We start from the raw sequence: 21734 nt of genomic DNA, 5'->3' as shown, positions 1-21734 counted from the left end.
TTTTGCACAGTTTGCTACTTCATAAATAAAAGGGTAATCCATCTTCATGAGAGCATAAGGAGCGTGAAATTGTTTCCTAGTGGTTCTGCATACATTTCCACACTGCTTTTTTTTTTTTTTTTAATTTTTATTAAATATTCTGATAACCTGTGAAAATCTACTAAAAGCAACTTTAATAGATTCGGGCTTACAACAACCTCTTTATGAAAATATTGAGGGCGTTTCTATTTGTCTTTGAATTCCATTTAAGAGCTGTACTAATGTCTAGGGGGGAAGGGGAAAAAAACATGTGTAGCCTGTAGGCTATTTGTATATTTCCCTCGTCCCCTTATGAAGACGGAAAACCAAAAATCAGTTGTTCAGATGTGAGGCTGGATAGGCCAACCCTGTGATATTAAGATGCTGTCGTCGAATTTATGGTTCTCATCATAAAGTGATATTATGGGCTGAGCGGAGGAGGAGCGGGTGGGGCCTGGCTCGGAACAGAGAGGCAGACTGTGGTCACTGACCGGAGACTCTGCTGGCTTTTATTCTACTGAAATCAGACCGCATGTCTGACCCAGGGGTCCGCCTGCTGCCCGGAGCAAACTGCACGCATTTCTTCAACATATTTAACGGACGCTGCGTTGGCGAAGGGGAGGAGGAGGATGAAAACATCGCCTGATATATTTTTTTAACGTTTTCGCTCATAGCCTATTTATGGGAGGCAGCAGCGGCTTGGTCCTTTCTTTATTATAGGAACGAGATCTATGCGGTTAGCTATGTGAAGAGCAGATCGCCTAGCAATTCTCGTTTCGTGATCCTGACGAACAATTATGAGCAACGCTCAAGATATGTCGCCCGATTTTGTGTTGATGCGCCTGGTTTCCGTGGCCGAGGATGACCGCTTGGACGCAGAAAACGGGAATCTGCCGCCGGGAGGAGTGGTGGCAGGGCTGGGGAAGGAGGTCCTGGCTCACAGCGGCGTCAAAGCGGGTTTGGATATAAGCCGAGATCCAACGGAGGGCCTCCAGCATCCCAGCAGCCACCTGAACAAAGCACAGCCGAGCACCGAGAGCACGGCTGCACCTGACTCTGGGGTAACGGAGAGCCGAGCCTCACTGTCCGCGCCTCCGCCGCCGCAGAGCTCCATGGAGGCCCAGGGGTTTGACTTCGCTCCCAGCCCCGGCCTACGGCCTCAGTTGCTAGTCTTCTCCAATATAATGCGGAACGGAGAGGGGATTTTGGAATTAGACCGTAGGAATCAGCCGAGGGATGCTCTGGATCAGAGCCCGGGATCTGGCTGCTCCAGCCCAGCGGTCAATAACAACACTCTGAGTGTCAGAGAGGTTCAGCAGCAGCAGCAGAACCTGCTAGACCGGACATGGGGAGCGCATTCGCCAGCCTCTGTGGAGATGCAGGGAGCGGCTGAGCTATGCCACCGGCATCGACTCATCGCCACTACGCCAGAGTGGCCCGTGTTGACTGAGAGATCTAACCCTCTCACCGTGATTGACTCTAAATGGGGATGCGCCACCAGGGACAGGGAAGGAGCCGTGTTTGAGCTGGCCCGGCGGTTCGGGGAGCTTGGGGTTGGCGCGGTACCCAAAATGCTGTTCAAAGCAGGCGAGCTCCCACACTGTTCGTGTCAGAGTGCACATAGGCCGGCAGGAGGGGGAGTAGAGCCCGGCGATGACCCAACAGAGACTAGCGACGCATTGTTGGTGCTGGAAGGGCTGGGGAACGGGGACGTTGACGGTTTGGACATGGACGAGTGTCCGGAGGATGAGGCAGATGATGAAAACGGACGCCGGGAGTTTTTACTCAACAGGAAAAGGGAAATAGTTCAGAAAATGTCCGGGGCTTTCTCCATCAGCAGTTTTCAAGTGGAACTGAGGAGGCAGGTGGAGGAGACGGCGACAGAAGCAGCGGCTGCGGCGCACATTGCCACGCAGGTGTGCAGCCTCCACGGGAACTTATCCGGCCGGCTCTCGCAGGTAAGCTGTGGGAATACAGAGGTTGTCACGCATGCTTCAGCCAAGTCATCGTCGACTACCCCGGCCCAGAGCTCGCCCTGGGCCACAAGCCCGAACCTGAGCCAGGCATCGACACCCAGAAGGCGGCCGGAGCGGTGCGCCAGTGCGCCCCGGACTCCCACGGGCAGGGCCACGGGCGGGGAAAAGATGCTCAAAGTTCCAGGGAAGTCAAAAAAGGGCTCGTTAAAGATCAGACTGAGCAAATTGTTCCGGACTAAAAGCTGCAGCGGCTCCAGTCACCTTTTGGACAAAAGGCCCTCAGTGACTTATTCAGTATCTTCTGCCGGGAGTCTGGTGGACATGGCGTGTGCAGCGGGTGCTGAGCAGGATGCAGACAGGTAAGAAATCATAAACAGATCTTCTGTCAGGGTCAGAACAAGTAAACATAGCAAGTTAAAAACATAAAAGCTGTTTTAATACATGTAGGTCAGAGACTTTTTAAAAAGTCTAACCTAACATAAGAAATAGGAAGTCCATTATTAAATTTCGGCCAGTGAAACATCCTAACCTTTTCTGTAAGCTGAACATTGATTTCCAGAGGCTTGAACTCTCTCATGTGCCAGATCTTTCTTTTAGAACTTTTTGGTGCTACATGTTATTAGATGCTGAGATTTTGTTCTAACCTTTCTGGCTTGTCACACTCTATTGTCTTCACAGCTAAGTCATTATTCACAGCAGCACACTGAAGGCAGGCTATGATTAAAAAACATAGCTTCAGAAGTCTTTAGTGCTGGAGCTAAGAGCATCAAACAGAAAATGCAAAAAAAGAGAGAGAGAGAGAGAGACTGCAGGACCCACACACTATTAAAGCTAAGCAGAGACTGCACTAATACTTCTTCTGCAATCTAATTCTCTTCTCATAATTCTTCTTCTTCTTCTTCTTCTTCTTCAGCCACAGCCAGCCCAGACTGACCAGGGCCCACAGTGCCTTTTCCCCAGCCTCCCTCTCTGCCTCTCTTTCAACTTTCACTGGTAAGGGTTGCTTTGGCTTTGGTTTTGTTTCTCTCACAACTTTGTGCTCAAAGAGGAAAACCCCTCTGATATCCATCACCCAAACCTTCTGATAAGCTTGTAAATAATCAACATAATAGTATAACTGTTAATTTGAGAAAGAAATGTATGAATTCTGAATGTACTAATTTTTCAAAAAAAAAAAGAAAAAAAGAAAAAAAAAAAGAAGCCACAACCACGTCAAAATATTCAGTTTATTGTCACATAAAAGCGACAAAACGGAGGAATGTTGTGTCAAGCTCCTGGCACATCCAACAATAACCTGAGCAGAGGTGTGATTTACCAGAGTCAGTGACAGTACACATGAGGAGCCTTTAAGATATTAAGTTTTATTTTTTTTCACCAGTTAAGTCGCAGCAGAAAAGACGAGCAGATATACTCTTTGCTGCAATAATTATCACAACTTCAGCTCCATTTGGCAAAACATTCATACTTTGAATCGAAGCACATGTTGTTTAAGCTGGTAATTAACCTTAAAATCTACTTTAGGCTTTGGGGCTGATAAAACTAAACAATAGATGTTTAAAGGGAACATATTATGCTAATTTCCAGCTCTATATTTTTATTCTTGGATGTTACTTGGGAGGTTTTACATAATTCGGAGTTCTAAACAATCCTTTTTCATCTTGCACTGAGTGTTGGTGCAACTCATAAGACAAGCTGTTTTAGCACCTACACCTTTAAGAACAATCTTGTTTTAAGCCACTTTTCTTCTGATTGGCTACTGCTCATTAGAAAGGAGTTTTAATTAGCAAGTGGGTGGGGCTTGAGTGAAAATGGTCTCTTTTGATCATTTAAATGGAAACAAAAAACAGTATAATACGATCAATATTGTTTTCAGTGACTAAGGACAGTTTACCTATTAAGATGAAATTTAAAAAAATTCAGCATAAATAACAAAATTACAACTTTTAAAAATTTTAAAACTTCTTCATGTCTGCCTTTACTATCTTTGACGTTAATTTGTAGTAACTAATTCACATAACCCCTTCTCTCTCTGTACATATCCGAAATTTTCACATTGAATCCCATCACAAAAATATATTCCTCCTCCAAAACACGGTCCTGTTTCTGAAAGATGAAATGATGTAATGTGACAGTCTGAAGATTAATTTAAAGCTGAGTCTGGAGTTTGTTTTAGAACTTTTTCGGGGAATATTTTTCTTAATAAAATCACACATACCTGTCAAACATATCCAGTCTGTCACCCAAAACACATAAGAAGAACAATCAATGGTGGAACACTTCCACATGTTAGTAAAAATGTTAGCTTGATGTCAAAGCCAGGCAGTCCAAGGATACACTGGAAGACACTTCCAGTCTCATTTCTATCCAAGAAGCTGATGCAAGAAGCCAAGATTAGCACAAAATATATAACACGAAAAGCCCTATAAAGTCTATGATTTCCATCCTATATGCGCAGTTAGCAAGTCATAAGAATGAAATTAGACAGTTTATATCTTTCTTTCACCCTTTTAAATTTTTTTGGACAAACATTGCAAGATAAGAGAAACAAGTAAGCACATTTCACTCCAAATGACAAACTTCTTTGAAATACTGATCCAAGCTCATTAATTCCCACTGCAGATGTAAAATGTTCACAAATGTAGTTTTATTTTATCGACTTGTAAATAAGTCCAAAAAACAGCTGGCCCTGCGTTTTTAAGCACAAGTTATTTAGACAGGAGTAAGTAGTGCACTTGTAGAAGTGCAGATTAAGCCACATATAATAATAATAATAATAATGATGTATTTACGGGTTGTACGGAAGCCCCAAACGCAATTTCATTGTTCTCTGACAATGACAATAAATACTTAAATAAATAAATAAATAAATAATGATGGATTGCATTTATATAGCGCTTTTCGGTGCCCTCAAAGCGCTTTACAATTCCACTATTCATTCACTCTCACATTCACACACTGGTGGAGGCAGCTACAGTTGTAGCCACAGCTGCCCTAGGTCAGACTGACAGAAGCGAGTGCTGTAGAAAGCATTTGGGGCAGTAGAATGTGAAACTGAGTCAACATGAACCTGATATAAAGTGTTTTTATGTTACGTGTTGAGATTAGATATTAAGTATGGCGAGTGTTTACAACTATAAATCATGAAGTAGATCCTATAACGCTGGATTGTATAGTGAGACCAAATGTTGTTAAAGTTACCTGTTATGTTCTTTTTTCCATGTTTCAGATAATGATGTAATTGTATATAAAAGTAATATCTGTGGCTACAAATCTCAGTCTTCAAAAAGATCTAATGCTCAGTTTCATTCAGTTTTTTTTCTACTTTTGGAGCTTTATGATGTCAGTGAGACCCCAACATGGTCATCTCACAATTTACTAAAACACTACATGCTAAAACTGCAACTGGTGCAGTAGATAAAAGCTGATTTAGCACAAAGGTAAAAAGGGAGAGAAGGTTTGTGGCTCATAAGGCAAAACTTGATTCAGCACCTATGGCGGCCTCTGACGTTCCATCTATGCAGTCTCCCACATTACTCACAGACTGAGAATTTTTGGAGTTTGTGAGCACAAGCTTCTCAACTTCCAATTAGACCAAAACATTAAAGCTGCACCCAGCATTGCTTCATGTTGCAGAGTTTGTGAGGATGATTCGTTTGAAATCTTGGGGACTTTCAAAACCCTGAAGCCGTGCCCATGGCTTGCTCATGTTTACCAGCCCAGCCTGTATGTGATGTTTCACAACCAAAAAGCGAGCTAAAGCAATGTTGGTGGCTGAGACTGGATGTGGGCAAGTCCAGCTTTTTCTGCTCTTGAGGGTTTGGCTCTTAACCCTTTGATTTTGTTTCTTTCCCTGCCAGCAACTATGCCCTACTGCAGGGTTTGACTTCGGTAAACATTGAATGTGCAGCATTTCAATTAGCTGAGATGGGATGTTCTCCTTTATTGTAGTGATTTAGGCTGATTAGCTGGGTGTAATTTTCCATAAACATCCTGCCTGGTGCAGCTTTAATGGCATGCTGCAGCACAGACAAAACAACACACAGTTACAGGTTCACAAAGCCCCTTTCACTGTCTTACCGTCTGCTCACTTTCCTCTTTCTCTCAATTTCTTCTTATCTTTTCTTCCTCCTGTGTTCAGGTGAGACCGTTTCTCTAGTGGATGTGGATATTTCACGGCGAGGGGCGAATACGCCACACCCACACCCACCTACTCCTCCACCCCCTCCTCGTCGAAGTCTCAGTCTCTTAGGTACTTTTCTCTACTTCCTGTCAGTTTCTGTTTCTCTTTCTCGTCTTCTTCCAATAGTAGCAGTTCACTTACAGTATCCATAAAGTATAAAGCCCATAAAAAAACAAACCTTTGTAAGCTTTTGGTTTCAGAGAGCTTCACTGCAGCTGGGCTATAGCTCAGATGGAATTGAAGCCCAGGCAGTTTCTTTTAATATTTCTGTCTTGCTTAGTAGTTTTGGTTACCGCCGGACATTTCTGGAAACTCAGACACAGACGAATTTTTATAATCTGCTGTAATCTGATTGTGGAAGCTTTTGAAAGGTCAACAGCAATCTACAGATTTAATTTGAAATCTGGATGCAGTGACTCAATCGATAGCAAAGAAGAGGGAAAAACATTTAGTCTTCCTGTTTGTCTATTTTTACTTCCACTGACTTTGTTTTTTGGTAATACAGTTTGTACTGACTGGTAGATGATGTTTTCTACTGCTGCGAGTTGAACTAAACAAAAACAACAACAACACATAAATAAGAGTATATATATATATATATATATATATATATATATATATATATATATATATATATATATATATCCTGCTCTTGCTCTTGACGAAGGCGGTCGCACTTTCCTCCTCTCCTCCTCTCCCTTAGCTTCCCTGCTTAGCCTCTTGTGTCCTTGTCTAGTCTCGTGTTTTTTGTATTACTTTTCCCTGGAACACTCTCTCAAAGTCTGTTCTCTAAAACCTAAAAGAGGAATTATGGATTTGATCAACTGGTCCCTAAATGCAATTGGCACCCATTTCTCAATGAGAAGTTTGGGCTTGGGTGAGCCTGAGTGCTGAAGATATCTACCTATTCGGAACCATGGTAACAGGGTTCTTGCTGATTGGAGCTGGCTTGGCCCTGACTTATCGAAGAATTAAGAAAGCGGAACTGGCTGTTCAAACCCCCACAAGGCCGCCCGCTGGGATTGAAACGATGGGAAGAGGTGTGAGTTTCTCAAAATGGGCTCATTAAGTGCAGCACGGATAAGATCTTGGTGAGGCTTACGGCTGCCGTGAATACTCAGAACAAGACCTCTGAGTGCAAACTGGATTACATCTGGAGGGGCTCGCTCGGAATAACATCTCTGAGCGCAAATTGGATTACATCTTGGGGAGGCTCACTGTGGTCGTGAGTTCTCAGAATCGGCTCTTTGAGCACAAGAATGACAACATCACAGAGGCAAGTTTGATAACATCATGGAGAAGCTCACGGCTCTCCAACGGGAGATTGAGTCGGATTACTCCTCACCCCCCACCCGACCCTGTGGCTTGTCACGTGTTCCATAATGTTGTGCTGTGGGCATTTATGTGCTTTTTTGTGCAGAGGAGTTTTTTTGTTTCCTGTTCTCATGCTGTCCTCCCAGGAGCCCAGTAGAGTAGAGGTCTCTTTTTTTCCTCTTGTACTTTCCCATTGTAGTGTATATTTCAGTGGTTTTTTTTTTGTAACGCTACCGATCTCCGACCTGTATCCTCATGTGATGTCTGTGTTGTGTGTGTAAGGTCGGGAGGGGGGTCCTATTTCACTGCAGGGCAACCTGCACGTGGCGAATAAAGCCTTGATTGATTGATTGATTGATATATTAGAATACAAATAAATAATGGAAAAGAATATACATTACACACACCAGAAGTAAATGGACATTTTATTAAATAATGCCTGCACTTATTTTTAATACCCTTTTTTGCATTTGTTTGCATATTAATTTATGTATTGAGAAATATTTATTTATACATTATGTTTTATTATTTCATGTCAATTTTCTGAACTTCAAATGTAGCGTTTTTATCAAAGGTTATCTTATTTTCAGACCCACATGTGTACTGGACTTAGGCACTTATTAGGCGTGATCGAGACTATTTAATTTTCTGTCAGCAACGATATGCGGGTCTTTTCTTGTGCTCTGTGAAGATGTTTTAAAAACCCTCAGAAATCCACAGCTTTTGTATTTTTTACAGCTTCAGTTTTAAACTTTACTTAGTAGTGCACTTATCCGGGGTTATTAATACACATTTAGTGCTGTATGGAACTGAGTGAAAACAAACTGCATGTGTGTGTATAGTAATGAAAGAACATGCCCCTCGGGGCGGCACTGTGGCTCATAGATTGATTTAATAGTTTTTAGACAACCTAGCAGGATGTGTTAGGTTTGATTACACTCATAGGATTTGGATACATGTGTGGTTGTTTTTGGTCTTTATGTGTAATACTTGTCAATTATAAAGGTGGTAAAGTTTCATTTCCGAGCTTGAGACTTTCTGTCGACGGTGCTGACAAAACCTCCTTCCTTCCTTCACCTTTCCTAACACCTTTTCTTTTTTCCTCTTCCTCACTCTTTCTTCTTCTCTTGGTCGTTCCTCTCTCCTTCCTCCCTACTGTCTTCATTTACCTCCTTTACCTTCCTCCCTTCCTTCCTGCGCTTCTTCCAGATGACATAGCCGGGCCCCAGCCTGGGCCTTTCCTAGTGAGCGTCATGGGCGCCTCTCTGCAGTCTCTTCCTCTGCCTCTCCCTCCTCCTCCTCCTCCTTCCCACACTACCATCCAGCACAGTCTCAGCCTCAATGGTAAGATCTGTCCCGAGGGATGATGGGAATTGTGGTCAGAGATTAGTGACTTCCCGCTCTCATTATAATCACCTAATGTGCGTCAGTTAGTAGTATAGACATGTTTATGTTAAAAATGCTTCATCTGGCACCTTTAACATCTCTCATATAGATGCTTTCCTACGGGCCCTTCCTCATTCCAACCCATCATCAGCTGATGCTCCACCCCCCATCAGACAGGCCCCACCCCCCATGCTGTGTGCCCTGCGGCGGTCGGAAGCCAGCAACTTCACCGCCAGTCTGAGAGAACTGGAGAAGGTAAGATGATATTGATGTATCTTCTCATTGTATGGTCAACTATACAAAGTGTAACTTCCTATAAATCCATAAAATGTACAAGGTCTTCTTCTGTTTTTTGGGATGGCTTTACAATCTGTTTATGTAGAGGTTATTTCCAAAGGTTATTGATCAGAGAAAAGAAAAGCATAACTAAGGATGCTTCTCTGTTTTTTTTTTTTTTTTTTTTTTTTGGGGGGGGGGGGGGGGGGGGGGGGTGTTCTTTGTTTTTTATTGGGGGGTGGGGGTTCAACCTGCAGTGCGGCTGGTACTGGGGTCCCATGAATTGGGAGGACGCGGAGATGAAGCTGAAGGGTAAACCAGACGGATCCTTCCTGGTTCGTGACAGCTCAGACCCTCGGTACATCCTGAGCCTCAGCTTCAGATCACAGGGAGTCACACACCACACTCGCATGGAGCACTACAGAGGTGAGAAACACACACACGCACACACACACACACACACACACACACACACACACACACACACACACACACACACACACACACACGTCTCAGTTGGGATTATTTATGAACTTAACAGAGGCAATTTTCTAGAGTAATCCACTGAACTAGAACTACAAACCAGCTTATTAGTCAATTTAAATGGACAAAGCGAGGCTGCAGTGCTGCGTATGTAGTCAGCTATATATTCACGGTTTCAATGATGCTTCAGGCGATAGAACAAACAGTTTTTTCAGTCTTATCTTAATTAATTAGAATCCACATTGTTTATTATAAACTGATCATTCTGCTGTATTTATCACATCTTCCCAGCTTGCAAGGTTAAGATAGATTTTGCTTTGACGATACTTGTACCAGTCCTTTTCTAAGATTATTAATGTGCATTGTTTCCATGTAGTATGGTGTTAGCTTTTCCTGTGAGGGAATCATTGCATTCAAAAATATTTCGGCGATGTCACTGGACAAAGATTTTCTGTGTATCTGATATGAAAGTGACATTAAGATATTCAGACTGATAGCTGGTGTCATGTGCCATGTGTTGTGTTTTAGTTTTTTGATGTCATTATCTTTCTAGTAAGACTTATTATTATTCAGTTATGGTTCTTATTTAGTTTTTATAGAGTTTATAGATTATGGGTAGCATTAGGATAGAGCTCAGAGGTCTGGGTAAGTTGTACTGGACTGAATTTACAGGCTTATTCTGTTAGAGAGTTTGCCCTCCTTCCTTTTCTGTCTGTGTGTTTGTTTTTTTGTGGACAGTCATAGTAGGTTCAGACTATGAGGTGTTCAGACTTTTAAGGTTTTGGAGGTAAAGATTTATCTTTGCATTCTGACCAATCTCATATTTGTCAGCATGAAATTGATAAAAGAAGAGTATCAAGTAATGTTGAAGTGCAAACACTTTACATCATTAAATCCAATAAAGGATCTAATCCTCATGGTGCTCCTCAGTTGGCAAATATTCCACATTGTATAAAATGTTTGGAAGCATGTGGACCGTAGTTATAGGGCTACAAAACCTTGTAGAAGATAAAGTATAAGTCTCGCAAGTTACAACTGTATTAAGAGGTTGATTCACAGTTATGTCAAGTTATTCTTATTCTTCTTATTCTTACAATAAATCTAAAATGAAAGATAGAGCTTCAAAAAACACACAAACACCCACTCACACAGTCCCATATGATGGTTATTCAACATCTCAGGCGTGTAATGTGGATATTTGTGAGCACATATTACCACAATGAGTCACGTAAGACCTTCATGCACACACGCAAGCTAAGTATGATACATAAATGTGCACATCAAACTGTACTCTATATTCCACTTTAGCCACTCTTCACTTAGTGCAAAGTGTATTTAGAAAGAGCTGCCAAACAAAAGCAGTTTTCATGCTATTCATACTCTGCAGGTGAGCATAGGCATAGAGAAGGATGCAACATGTTAATAAATGTTAATGTGTCAAAAATTTCATCATTAAAGATGAAGATGTTTATCTAGACTTTGATTTATTGCCACACTCTTGATTGCCAGACAGACACAGCAGGTTCCAAACAACACCTTATGCATTAGAGAGCCAAGTATAGCATACAAAGTGCACAAGTTATAGTGTTTGAGTATAAAAATGAGATGTGGAACCAAAGGCAAATAACAAAAAAGGTCAGACTGTTCACACAGATACATTTGTGGAATAAAAGCACAAAAAACGTAATGTTTGCCTCTGGAGAAAATACTTTGGCACGATTTTACTCAAGTTTGCACTTATAGAACTTTTTTGTGTAAAGTATCTTATGTAAAGCAACATAATAATAATAATAATAATAATAATAATAAATTTTATTTGAAAGCACCTTTCAGAACACTCAAGGACACTGTACACAGTAGAATAAAAAAAGCAGCATAAAAGCAAGCAGTTTACACAATCATAAAAGCATAAGACATAAAACAAATTTAAAATAGCAGAGTGGAGAGATTATGTGGGATAAGCTATTTTGAACAAGTGAGTTTTGAGTTGGGACTTAAAGAGAGAGAAGGAAGAGAAATTTTTAAATCAGGAGGTAGGGAATTCCAGAGGCGTGGAGCAGAGCAGCTGAAAGCCCTGCTCCCCATGGTGGCAAGACGAGGGGAGGGGATGGAGAGAGATAGGGAAGAAGAAGATCTAAGACATCGAGATGGGGCGGTGATCTGAACCAGATCAGAGAGATATGGAGGAGAGAGATGATGAATAGCCTTAAATGTGTACAAGAGTATTTTGAAATTGATACGATATTTGACCAGGAGTCAATGAAGCTGCTGCAAGACAGGAGTGATGTGGTGGATAGAAGGGGTCCTGGTGATGATACGGGCAGCAAAGTTCTGGACGCGTTGGAGCTTGTGGATGGATTTTTGAGTAAGACCAAAAAGAAGTGAATTACAATAATCAATCCGGGAAGTAACAAGGCTATGGACAAGAATGGCAGTGGCATGTGGGGTGAGAAAAGGACGGAGACGATTAATGTTGCACAATTGAAAATATGCAGACCGAGTGACATTATTAATGTTTGAATTGAAAGATAGAGTACTGTCGAGGATGACACCCAAGCTTTTCACAGAGGAAGAAACGAAGACCGGCAAGTTATTGATAGTAACAGAGAAACTGTTGGTTCTGGATAATGTTGATTTAGTGCCGACGAAGAGGAGCTCGGATTTATTACTGTTGAGTTTGAGAAAATTAGAAGAGAACCATGAATTTAGTTCAGCTAAGCAGAGGGTGAGGGAGGATGGGGGAAGAGCAGAATCAGGTTTAGTGGACAGATAAAGCTGATCGGCAGAACAGTGAAACTGGATATTGTATTTACGGAAAATGTGTCCAAGCGGAAGAAGGTAGATAATGAAAAGAAGGGGCACCAGGACAGATCCCTGGGGCACGCCAGTGGTCAGAGGAAAGGGCTGAGAAGTAAAGGATTTGAGTTGAATGAACTGAGTGCGATCAGACAGGTATGATTTAAACCAGGCTAGTGGAGTATGGGAGAGACTGATAGAGGCTAGCCTACTGAGAAGAATAGAGTGAGAAATAGTGTTGAAAGCAGCACTCAGATCGAGGAGAATAAGAATGGAAAGTAAACCGGAGTCAGCTGCCATAAGAAGATCATTGGCTGTTTCAGTGCTATGGGAGGGGTGAAAACCAGACTGGAATTGTTCATACAGATTATTATTAGTTAAATGTGAGTGGAGTTGTGTGGCAACTATTTTCTCAAGAATTTTTGAAAGGAATGGTAGATTGGAAATAGGTTGAAAATTCTCAAAATTATTGGGATCTAGACCAGTTTTTTTCAATATTGGGGTGATGGCAGCAATTTTGAGGGAAGCAGGAACAGTTCCAGTGGTAAGTGAAGAGTAGATGATAGCAGATATGAGGGGAAGCAAAGAAGGTAGACGTGCCTTAACCAAAACTGTAGGAATGGGGTCTAGCTGACAAGTAGAAGGCTTTGACTTACAGATGAGATGAAGTCAGTTTCATCATATCAGCAATTTTATTGGTCCCCGTGGGGGGATTTGTTTTGGATTCCAAACTGTAGTTTGCAATAAATTAACAGAGTAAAAACAGACTGTACCTGACTCAACCCAGCAGACAAAATCAGCAACATTAAAAAGGTTAATGTCTCTTTATACAAAACTCGGGAAGCACTGTATGCAAAAATCTGAGTTCGATAAAAGTGTCATTGTATGTTTGGCATTTTTTTAATGTAAAGGAGACAAACAAATCTTCATATTGCTGTTTTAAAGTCTATTAGCACCATTTCAGTAGATAAGCTACAGACCTACATACAGACTTACATACAGTAATATAGCAATCTGTCTACAGTAAACATATAGACAGATCTGAAAACATTATGTGTAAGCAGACAGGCCTGTACAGATCGAGCAAATTGAAACCAAAACGCATGAAGCATGAATAACTCACAGGGCGCCACATGCACACGCCTCACATGTGTGACAAACTAACAAGGTGACTTGTACAAAGATGAATGTGTGACTGGTCACATACTCCAGTACGCACGCTCCCATGCAGATGTTCATAACTGGGGCTGTACATTAATGAGTCACTATTACATGGCCACAGCATCATGGCTGAAAACACATTCATTATACAGATATGCAGCCTTCACTGACACAACATGTTCGCATCAGCACAATCTTGTTTGCATGAATGCATCATGACCCAGCATGAACTGAGGGCAGAAAGGCTTCAAGAGAAAGAACCACTGTGAAGTCAACAGGAAGTCGAATCACTCATAGCATTTGTCTGTTCACATATTGGCTGTTTGTAAATTATTTTTATTCAGTATTATGTAATTATGAACTGCTCTAAGGTAATTTCTACCTTAATATTTCTTTTTGTCACGTGTCTGCGGCGGCAGACCCTGTATTTATTTAAGAGGACTCAAACGCAAACGCTTGAGGCAGGAAATATGAGAAACAAAGGCAAAATAACACAGAGATAAACTAACCAAAAACCTAAACTGGGGAAAAACTAAACAAAGATCTAAACACAGAGAGCGTGGGAAAACTACACACCATGAACACGGCAAGGAGAGCAGACACGGGTAGACGAACAGACAAGGAACAAAGGAAGACAGGACTTAAATACACAGAAGGGCAATGAGGGAAGTGGAAACACCTGGAGAACACAGCTGATACAAATGAACATGACACCACAGGGGAAGCAAAACTAAACATACTGAACATGGAGCTCAAGACTATCTAGGGGTCAAATGACCCAGAACCATGACACTTTCTTTTTTTTTAACTTGCCAGCTGTATTACTCCGCAGCATGAGGCCTGCGTATCCCTGTGATCAGAGGCTCATATGCACAACAGTGTGACAGCTGTAATGTTTGCTAGCTGCATGCCCTTTTTTGGTAGTAGAAAGCAAACAACTTCTGCATGAAACTGTTTACAAAAAGGCTTCTGGATTTTCTGAGCAACTTTGTCATGATTTCTGCAATGTTGCTGAGTGTGTCAACTGTGCTTTTTGGCTCTTCGTGCTCCACAAAGCTCTACTAAACTGGGCACCTCACATCAAAGCCATCTAAAAGGATAAATAGTGCTTCAAGCCAGTAGAAATGTATGTGAAAGTGATTTAGTGGTGAACTTTACCTTTAAAGTTGCATTATTTCCAGGACCCAAAGGGCATGATTTACATCTTAAAGCTGCACAGGCTGATGAAAATTTCCTGTTGTGTAGCTTTGTTTTTTGTTCTCTTTAGTCTCTTTAGAACTATCCAGGAACAGTTTCATCTTTGACATGTTTGCTGCATTTATAAAAACGTTACTGATGTGGGTACGATTTATAGATATTGAAAAAGTACACATAATACAGTACATACAGGAAACTATTCCTCTTTTATTGCCTGCAGGGACGTTCAGTTTGTGGTGTCACCCGAAGTTTGAGGACCGCTGTCACTCTGTGGTGGAGTTCATCGAGCGAGCCATCATGCACTCCAAAAATGGGAAATTCCTCTACTTCCTCCGCTCCAGAGTCCCAGGTGAAACAACACAGGCTTTATATCAACACCCAGCTCCAACTGATCAAAAAAACATTTGAATTACCCCTTAGTGAGAAGTGCCTGAGAGACTGGGAGGAGAGGAGAGAATAGCTATATATGTACCATTTTTATGTCTACATTCAGGTTTTGCATCATGCTCATGTGAAGGTATCTGGTCATTTATGTCTTACAGTAAATTTGCACTAGTTTGTGTATACTACAGTGTAACTGTATGCCATTGTATCCTTTGCATCCACCTGTGCGATTTATACACATATCATTGAGCAGTGAGCAGATTTACCCCTGATGAGAATCATGCCGACACAGATGTGATGCATGTGGACCTCAGGCCAACCTATATCGCACAATTCACTGTAGTTTACTGCATCACACCTAAATGACAATAAGTAAGGTAGCATCTTCTGATTGGGAAATATATCTGTGCAAAATGTTATCAGACATAACTGAGTCAGATTGAAACGAATCCTTTACTGTTATATTTATATTAAACTAAATCTTGAGCTAGAAATACTCACCGAGCGCCAATTTCCTGTGGATTGCTCCTCTACTAGTCTAGCAAATACTTCATTTACACCTGTTTGAATAATCTTTGCTAAACATGACAGAATCAGGCTGCTTAAAGAGCCTGTAATCTATACATTCACATGCATCAAATGTGTGAGGAGTCTTGTAGTAACGGACCAGCTGCATCTGCTTCTACCATGGGCTTTAGGGAGCTTTATATTGAATTTCAGCTCATTGCTTCCCTGTACAGCTACAACTCTACTGTTTTATTTAATTCCTATTCCCACGATAATATAATTTTCAGCCAGGGCAAAAGCTCCAAAAATCTATTGCTTTTAGCAGCTAAAGAGACGGATACTTCCCTCAGGCGTCTGTAGAGACCAAAAATGGAGCTAAAAGAGCACGAATACTTGACTCACATGCAACAGGTTAGTTGAAAGGATCGCTCCACAGAAATGATTTTCATTTGTGAGTTGTGTCGAAGTGGTCTAAGGTTGAAGCGGTGGATGCCTATGCTGATAGAGAAGTGTATGTACAATTAATCCCTGTAAACCAGAAGTTCATACTTCACATTGCTCTAAGCACTGAGTTTCACACAGTTTTATCTACTTCTGTGTCTGCGTGATGCCAGTGAGATCAGATATCCTGTTTACTAAGAGAAGCTGACTTAAAGGGGAAGAGCCAAAGGAGAGTTGGATGAACTGATACACCATCCCAAAGCCATGAAAGTACACAATAAATAAGGATTAACTGTAAATAAAATGAAAATGCTGCTCTAGTAGATTCCAAGAATAAAAGTACGAAGCTGGAAACTAGCATCTCTTTTAAGAAAAGTCCTGCAAGTCTCAAAACAAATAAAACTATGTTTTTGTAAGAATTTTTGGCCATTAAGCTACAGGCCCAACAGTTGACAAGAGGACACAAAGTCGGTGAAGGACGCCTACATGTTAGTCACTGGGCCACCAGTGTGCCCAAAGAAAAATTGGGAAAGAGCAAATTAAAATGTTTCACTGAGTAAAATGTTTCTTTCTGTCCCAGGACTACCTCCCACTCCGGTTCAGCTGCTGTATCCTGTGTCTCGCTTCAGCAACGTGAAGTCACTTCAACATCTCTGTCGCTTTTGCATCCGACAAATAGTCCGCATCGACCACATCCAAGAGCTTCCACTGCCCAGGTACTCAGTTTCAACTGGGAAATATACTTGCTGAAATATACAGGAGTGGAAAGCCAGCATCCTGAATAATGCTGCTGTTTTCCAAGGTGTTGGAACGGTTTTAACAGACTCTTTATTGATGGGTTTTCACTTATAGATCTTACTGAGGTTTTAACCTAGCAACCTCCAACCACATAATTCAGGTAGAGAAAAGGGCGGTACATTTTGTTTTTCATAAAAACAGTATGTGTTAGCATAGTTTCATTGGTATCCAACCAAAAGCTGAGATATTTTGAAAAATCCTGGATTGGTTTTCATTTATTCTTTGTGCTGATGTTTAAAACTTTTGTGTCTTCTGTTTCTTTATCTCTACATTCAGTAATCCAGCTTTTGATTTTGATACTGATTTTTTGCCTGTATTTTCACCTCTTTCCAGACCGCTGATCTCCTACCTGAGTAAGTTTTATTACTATGACCCTGAGGAGGAGATGTACCTGTCAATCAAGAGCATCCGGAGGGTAGTGGGAGTAGGGCAGGAGGCCGAGTCGCAGACGTAGCAGCAGAGCTCTTCTCAGCTCGAGTGAGTTAGTTCATCAACAGCATGCTGTTGATTTCTAGAGTGGTAAATAGTACTGTTCTAATCCAACGATGTTTTGATCCTGTGACTGAGATGCTCAGGTGAAATCTTAATATAAAGCATTAATATACATAGTTTTACCCTCATCTCCAGGTTTTGCTGTGGAGGACTGTACTGTCTGTGCTGGTCTACCAGTCTTCCAGCATCGGCCAATCAGAGTCCCTGGAAATCTGTGTGTCCAATGTGACTGGGATGGATCCTCCTATGTGTGGATTTGGACTAATGAGAGGAATGATGTGTGCTTGCAGTTGAATCGTGGTGCATATGCAGTGGACTCAGTGACTTCTGAGGAGGGACTGTAGAGATACGCTCACCTGAAAACATGTCGACAGGCACAAAAACAGAGCCTGAATTATGAACTCAATTTCCTGAACCTGTTGAAATGGACTTTTAAAACACAATGCACTGGTCAATTTGTACAACTGTTGTTTGCTGCCATTTCCTTGTTTTTCCTTCCATTTTGTCAAAAAAAGGGATTTTGGATTAAAAGATATCCTCAGTACTGGTATACACACAGAGGCAGGGCCACAGAGGCCTGTCAAATCATTTGGTGTCTTCATCATCTGAAACTGAACCCCCAAAGTTGGACCCTATGAATCAGCTAAAAAAAGTTTTTTGCTTTTTTTTAAAATCCCGTGAGTAAATTTCTTCATTTTATTTAAACTCATCTAATGTTATATGACACAATTTGAGGAACTCCTCAAGTTGTATAAGTTGTATATGGAATATATTAAGAGTATTGACTGTGGCTTTCACTTGCAGCAACCAGCACTGGTTATTTTCACTATTATACATTAATCAGTGTGCCAGCTATTTTTTTAAAAGTGGCAATAGGCATTTTTCGCTATAACCCAACTTTCTAAACTGGACTCCTTGTTTTTAAAAAACAAACAAACACCCACTTCTATTGGGTAAATAGCTAGCCAACTGTTATTACTTTATGTGAACCTACTATGAGCTTTGAGTGCTAAAACCCATTGAGTTAATTCTGAGATACAAGCTGTTTTGCTTTAAGTCTTCTTTGTCTTTGGCCTCTCAACAATATAGGCACAATATGATTGTTCTACTGTCCGCAATTTCATCTGCGGTAGCTACCAGGAAACCAAAAGTGCTATCCTCATTTTGTTTGTGTTGGCAAGCCTATGGTCCCCAGAGATTTACCTGTTGGTAGTCAGAGCTGCTGAGTGTAAGTGTTGCTTATGAGCAACCATTTAGAAGGCAGTTGGTATGCTTATTCTATAGGCATTTCAATATATAGTCATCACTGGATGTTTTGTAGGGATTTTTTGTGACGTTTTGTGTCATATTGTTAAAAATATCTATTTAATTGAAGAAACTAATCTGGGTCCACATACTGGCCACCTTGTTAGGTACCCCTGTTTAACTGCCCATTAAGACAAATATCTAATCAGCCAATCACATAGCAGCAACTCGAATGAATTGAGGCATATAGACATGGTCATTACACCTGCTGAAGTTTAAACTGAGCATCAGAATGGGGGAAAAATGTGATTTCTTTGTTGGTGCCAGACAGGCTATCTCTCACACAACTATCTCTAGGTCTAGGTCTATCTCACAGCCCATTGTTTCTTCAGTGGGCTGGTTTCAGTCATTATGCAAATGTACTGTTTATAAGATTGGGGAAACCTGCAGTTAGCTGAGACTGAAGAAATCACTTGGACGAGTGACGAAACGTTTCTCCCACTGAAAACGTCCAGATGAACAGAATTAACTTTTGGGGAACTATCTCTAGGGTTCACAGAAAAAAAGGAAAGAGAAAATATCCAGTGAGCTGCTATTATCTGGGTAAAAATGTCTTTTTGATGCCAGAGGTTAGAGGAAATTGCCATTCTGCTTTAAAGTTGCTCCAATAGTCATATTTTACAATATAGGTATGCAGAGGGAAATTGCTCTGAATGCACAACACGCTGAACCTTGAGAAGCTGGGTGTCACTCCTGTCTAAAAACAGCAAACTGAGGCTACAATTTGCATTCGTCTATCAAAAATGGAAAGATTGGAAAAATGTTCCCTGGTCTGAATTTTTGCTGCAACAGTTGAATGACGAGGGTCAAAATGTGGTGTAAGCAGTATAAAAGAATAGATCCATCCCGTCTTGTAGTCACGGTTCAGCCTGGGGGAGGTGATGTAATAGTGTGAGATATGTTTCCTTAGCACACTTTGGGCCCCTTGGTATCAATGAGAATCTATTAAATTACATAGGCTACCTGATTATTGTTGCTGACCATGTCAATCCTTTTATGACCATGGTGTACCATGCACACCATATCAGAAAGCTCAGAGCATCTCAAACGGATTTTCTGAACGTGAAAATTAGTTGACTGCGCTCAAACGCCCTCCAATCCTTTTGGATTTGCAGCATAGATGTGAAGCTGACAAATATGCAGCAACTGTGTGATGTTATGGGCCAAAATCTCTGAGGAATGTTTGCCAGCACCTTCTTTAATCTGTGCCACGAAGAATTAAGACAGTTCTAGAGGCAAAAAAGGGTCCAACCTGGTACTAGCAATGTTTAGCTAAAAAGTGACTGCTATATGTATAAAGTTTTTCAGAAAACATTCAGAGTCAATTTATGCTTGGTGCGGAGGAAATGTTTTGCTTTTAGAGGTATGCAGTCTTAGGCTGTTCTCCTCTAATAGGTAAAAACAAAAAGCTTTTATATTGCCCACTAAATACTTGACAGATTTTTCAGAGTATAAAATATCACATAATAGTAAACACATTATTCCCTAAGCGCCCCCCCCAAAAACACAATAAAATGTCTTATGCCATAAAATTGGTTGATTTTGTTGCTGTAATTTAAATCACAGAGAAATGACCCCCACAGGTGCTGGCTTATAGCAGTTTCTGCTATGCTATGGGTTCTGTTGATTCATGTTTTTGCCTTGTCTTCTGCCAAGAATGCCTAAAACATATAGAGTTATTGTCTTTATTTTTGATTACTGAGCCACGATGTAAAGAGACAGCCATTACTACAGTTCATTAAGTAAATGAACGTAAAGGTTGTCACTGATTTCACATGCTCCTTACTTCTCCCAATGCATTGTATTCGGGTCTATTTAAACTCCTGTATTTGTTGCTTTTAAAAGACCCAGTTGACTTCACATTGGTGCTGTTCATGTTCAGACAGATATATACAGAAATAGTGAAATTACACCAAAGAGAAAATACGTCCTCGGAAAACTGGTTTACGATACTAACGGGTATTTGATGTGGGGGTTTTCCTGCTTTAGGGTAGATATTTTCAGTTACTGAAATGAAAGACTCATCTGAACTGAAATTATTGAATCTGGGAACATTTGATTATTGCCAAAATGCCCTGCCTCTCAGTGTGTATACCTCCTATAACTGCTCTCTACCTGTTTGTTTTATTTGTTGAAATGCCCAGGTGTATTTTCCTCATTCTGTTTCTCAGTACCGTGAAGCTGGCTACTGGCTTTTCCAGTAAAAAGGAAACAAAAAACCCTGGTGTGTGGCATTTTTTCCCCCAATTTGAGTATTTTCACTGAAAGCAGACTGAAAATATTTCAGCAAACATATTGATGGGATCTAACTTTAGCTCATTTTGAATTTTATTTTGGTTTATGGAAAACTAATTAACTAATTTAACTAAAACGAATTAATATCACTGGAAGATTTGGAAACAACAAGCCAATCTGCTGTTTGTATATTTTCCATATATTTTATTTAAAGTTAGCAATTGTTGGTCATTGTGCGAGACTGCGATACACAAACTAAAAGTAGGAAAAATTCAATCTTGGCATACTGAGATCTAACTAATATACTAATATTATTCTACAGACCTATCACTGCTTTGGCATAACTATGACATTAATGACAGATCGACAGTTTTGTCTTAACAGGGTTTATGGATAAATGTGCCTGCTCAGCAAAATCTGTTGTTTTTTTTTTCTTTTTGTAGAAAACCCTCCAAAAACTTTCACTTTAAATAAATCTGCTCCACTATAAAATTTGATGACATTATTTATAAAATAGGAAAACCTGCTATAAAGAAATTAGCTTAAGAGAACAACACATTATGCCATTACTCAATTCAATTTTATTTATACAGCACCAAATCACAACAACAGTCGCCTCAAGGCGCTTTATATTGTAAGGTAGACCCTACAACAATACATACAGAGAAAAACCCAACAATCATATGACCCCTTATGAGCAAACACTTTGGCGACAGTGGGAAGAAAAAAATCCCTTTTACAGGAAGAAACCTCCGGCAGAACCAGGCTCAGGGAGGGGCGGGGCC

The 21734-nt window shown here is 40.8% G+C and overlaps 1 protein-coding gene across 1 annotated transcript; it reads left to right on the top strand.

Annotated features, from left to right (window-relative positions):
* Positions 1-279: 279 nt before the first annotated feature.
* Positions 280-21476, top strand: socs7 (suppressor of cytokine signaling 7). Its single transcript, XM_084932215.1, has 10 exons — positions 280-2353; positions 2908-2987; positions 6133-6243; positions 8698-8832; positions 8984-9129; positions 9408-9576; positions 15008-15136; positions 16700-16835; positions 17251-17394; positions 17545-21476. The coding sequence occupies exons 1-9, from the start codon at positions 816-818 to the stop codon at positions 17369-17371; spliced, it is 2565 nt and encodes an 854-aa protein (XP_084788341.1). The 5' UTR covers positions 280-815; the 3' UTR covers positions 17372-17394; positions 17545-21476.
* The last annotated feature ends 258 nt before the right edge of the window (positions 21477-21734 follow it).

The sequence above is a fragment of the Perissodus microlepis genome, chromosome 6 (genome assembly GCF_051167445.1).
Source record: "Perissodus microlepis isolate ML-2025 ecotype Zambia chromosome 6, ASM5116744v1, whole genome shotgun sequence".
In the NCBI taxonomy this organism is placed as follows: domain Eukaryota; kingdom Metazoa; phylum Chordata; class Actinopteri; order Cichliformes; family Cichlidae; genus Perissodus; species Perissodus microlepis.
Note: the sequence above shows the minus strand (reverse complement) of the source record. Positions and strands in the feature narration are given on the sequence as shown.

What these genes read in the sequence shown, in the direction of transcription:
- socs7 (XM_084932215.1), top strand. Translation starts at nt 816, where the DNA reads ATGAGCAACGCTCAAGATATGTCGCCCGATTTTGTGTTGATGCGCCTG. An exon ending in GTCTGAGAGAACTGGAGAAG is followed by an intron (nt 9,130 to 9,407) that starts GTAAGATGATAT and finishes TTCAACCTGCAG; the next exon opens with TGCGGCTGGTACTGGGGTCC. An exon ending in CAAGAGCTTCCACTGCCCAG is followed by an intron (nt 16,836 to 17,250) that starts GTACTCAGTTTC and finishes ACCTCTTTCCAG; the next exon opens with ACCGCTGATCTCCTACCTGA.